The sequence below is a fragment of the Gossypium raimondii genome, chromosome 6 (assembly GCF_025698545.1).
Source record: "Gossypium raimondii isolate GPD5lz chromosome 6, ASM2569854v1, whole genome shotgun sequence".
In the NCBI taxonomy this organism is placed as follows: Eukaryota; Viridiplantae; Streptophyta; class Magnoliopsida; order Malvales; family Malvaceae; genus Gossypium; species Gossypium raimondii.
In genome coordinates this window covers 39,934,278-39,937,214 of record NC_068570.1, presented here as the reverse complement: position 1 = coordinate 39,937,214, position 2,937 = coordinate 39,934,278, and the positions used below count along the sequence as shown (strand labels likewise).

Below are 2,937 nucleotides of genomic sequence, written 5' to 3'. Positions count from 1 at the left end.
CATATAGGAAATGGCTCCTTTTTCCCTTGAACTAAAAGTAGTTGCTAATGCTCAAGCACACAAGAATACACAAGCTATTACTTTAGTGCATGCGCACAGTCACACCCCCTTGGGTACATTCACATTTAAGAGGATAATATATACTAATAAACCAATAACAAATAAAAATTTACAATAAATTCATGCCAATTTCCCTTCAAGAACTTAACAACAAGAAAACACAATAGCTCTAACAAACAAGTTCCAAGCGAACACAATAATTATCTCATCAAATATACCTCTGAATTGGAGATATACTCTCTGATGATATACCAAAGCTGAGCATTTGTATCCATCAACTGTAAATTACACAGATGAGAAGTAATTTTAGGTGACAAACAACCAGAAAAGAGGCAAAAGGGCCATGAGTTTCATGATTCACACCAAGAATTGGAAACCACTCTCAGTTAATCTTGGAGATTCTTTATCTCTGTAGAAATAGACATAAATACATCATGAAACCAATCGTGAGATATAGAACCCTCAATATCTATTGCATAAAAGAAATGAAGCTAAAGTTCATGGCATGATATAGCACCTCTGACGCAAAAGACCACGCTGAAAAATTCTCATCATGAAAGAGCTGAAGCTCGTTGATTTTTCAGCTTGTCCTGAACTTATAAGTTGCAGCAAGAAACACTGTTTAACAAAGCTGAAGTAATAAGCAACTCAAACTTAAAAACTAAACAGTTGAGCAAATTCAAAACTAATTGCATAATTCCGCATCACATACACTACCATTAAGAACATAAATTATGCCAATGACAGTTCTAACTTTTTCCCTATATGTTAGTAAACTGTGATTGAAAAAGTAATTGAAAAAGTATTCGTGTTCATTGTTCATTCTCACCTCCAACACATTGTAGATCATATAGAGTTTGATTGTTCCTTGACCACGAATCATGTGATATATTAGACTGATATCTGGGAAGACAAAAACTAAAATTAGAGAATAAAACCACCTATGGAAATAGTATTACTTGTTAAACTCTCTCAGTTCATTAGTGGTAGAGCACTAATTAAGCCTCAAAATCTTAACAAGCACCAATGATATGGATATTTTTAATGATCGCCTATTACAAACATACAGGCAGTGATATGTCCTGCCATACCTATTTGGCCCAGGAGAATGACTCCACATGCTAGAACAAGAAAGCAGCCAAAATCACACAGCTCTGCTGCAGAAAGCCTCTTGAACTGCCTGCCACAAACATGGTTAGGTTATTTTGCAATCATTGCAAGACACAATAACTGCAGTATGTGCCAAAAAAGAAGAATATGATGATTTCATATATGGCCTGAAAGAAACAAATGTTGTTAAAACAAAAGAAGCATAAGGAGAAATAATATTTTCTTGTGCACAAACTCTAAAAATGATGCCAGGCGTTATGCCAGCCTTATTGAAACTTCCAAAAGAAAGCATGAGTCATAATTCTAATAGAATCCTTTCACTACTTCAACAAAAAACTTAAAAGAGAAAAGGCAAAATTGTTTCGACATAAATTCGCCACAAGCATGGGGATTCAAATCATATGAACCAAAGTATGTATAAATCTGAGTGTGTGAGTGTGTGTGTATACAATATATTATAATAGCTAACCTTGCAGTCAGGAACCTCCAAAGCTTAATCAGAATCCTTGTTGGCATGATAGTTAACAAGGACAGAAACGCATCAAAGCAAACAAAGAATCCAACATCTATAAGCTAAAATAAGATTGCCGCACTTGAGAATGTTTCAAAAAGAAAAACAATGTTACAACAAAACAAATCAATTTGATTAAACAATCCACAAGAAATAGGACAATAATTCAGCATTTTAACAAAAATAGAGTAGACATAGTTACCAGATGAGGCAAAAAGAAAAATCCAAGAAACAATGAATATAGTCAGTGCATGCAAACTTGTTACTGATAATGTGATGAGGTACAGGTAGAGATTACCAACAAATCCATATTTTCTTTTTCTTTTTGACTCTCCTATTTTATCCACATCAAAGAAGGGAAAGCTAATATTACCACTTCACATCTATATGGCAAGCGGAAGATAGTATCATACACTCGCTCTCGTTCTTTCTCACTACCAAGTGTTGTGGTTCTCCGCAATGAATTTCCACTATACATTTCATCCAAAAAGTACTTCGCCGATGATTTGTGCACTGGATAAAGATCTGTCCAAATCAAATCAAATACCCAGAATCAATACTTTATGACTCTGTCCTTAACATTAACAAAATATAAACAGATAAAAGAGTACCGAAAAAGAGATAAAGAGGTGAAAGCAGTCATAGATTTGAGCGAAACAAAGCAGTAGCCCTGAGAAGAGAAGATATGCGACGGACAAAGCTAAGGAAAATTGGAAATAAAAGATGAAAAACGGAAGAAGTAGAAGGAGGAAAGTTACCTAGATGAAGAAGGAGAAGAAGATGACGAACGGAAGAAGGAGAATGAGGAAAAAATAAAAATTACCTTAAATATCTAGGTCTCCTCTGCAATCAATGGAAAAAAAAGGGAAACGTAGAGATGGTTGGAAAGAAAGTTACAGAAGCAGAAGATGAAGCTGAGGACAAAAATTGAAAAAGAAAATCAGAACAGAGAAGTAATAGCTAATCTTTGCTTTTGGAAGGGATTAGAAATCGGCACTGAAGCAGAGAAAATGCCGAATCCATTCTCAATGTAATAGGCCCGTATTAGGGCAATACAGCGAACCAAACGACGTATTGAGTGGGGCCACGGAATAGGGGTGTAATGGCTAATCCATTACACCCAACCAAACATGGTGTTAAGGTATCTTTGAAAGGAAAAGAAAATAATACAATGATAGGATTGATGATACCTTACTCTACATCGTAAAGGCCTATAGTTTCACTGTTTCTTTTTTAGCCTCAGAATCATATCATTG

General features: G+C 35.1%; 1 protein-coding gene across 1 annotated transcript; it reads right to left on the bottom strand.

The window, feature by feature from the left end:
* Positions 1-255: 255 nt before the first annotated feature.
* Positions 256-2,670, bottom strand: LOC105774687 (protein POLLEN DEFECTIVE IN GUIDANCE 1). The gene is made up of 8 exons (XM_012597245.2): positions 2,505-2,670; positions 2,055-2,206; positions 1,640-1,743; positions 1,152-1,240; positions 890-963; positions 578-678; positions 424-469; positions 256-338 (listed from the first exon to the last, which is right to left on the bottom strand). The coding sequence occupies exons 2-8, from the start codon at positions 2,157-2,159 to the stop codon at positions 261-263; spliced, it is 597 nt and encodes a 198-aa protein (XP_012452699.1). The 5' UTR covers positions 2,160-2,206; positions 2,505-2,670; the 3' UTR covers positions 256-260.
* Positions 2,671-2,937: the final 267 nt, after the last annotated feature.

Bases quoted from the DNA above. Each gene is read 5' to 3' on its own strand.
- LOC105774687 (XM_012597245.2), bottom strand. From the start codon at position 2,159: ATGTATAGTGGAAATTCATTGCGGAGAACCACAACACTTGGTAGTGAG. The intron at 1,744-2,054 runs GTAATATTAGCT...ATCTTATTTTAG, and splicing joins TGCCATATAGATGTGAAGTG to CTTATAGATGTTGGATTCTT. The intron at 1,241-1,639 runs GTTAGCTATTAT...TGTTTGTGGCAG, and splicing joins TGGAGGTTCCTGACTGCAAG to GCAGTTCAAGAGGCTTTCTG.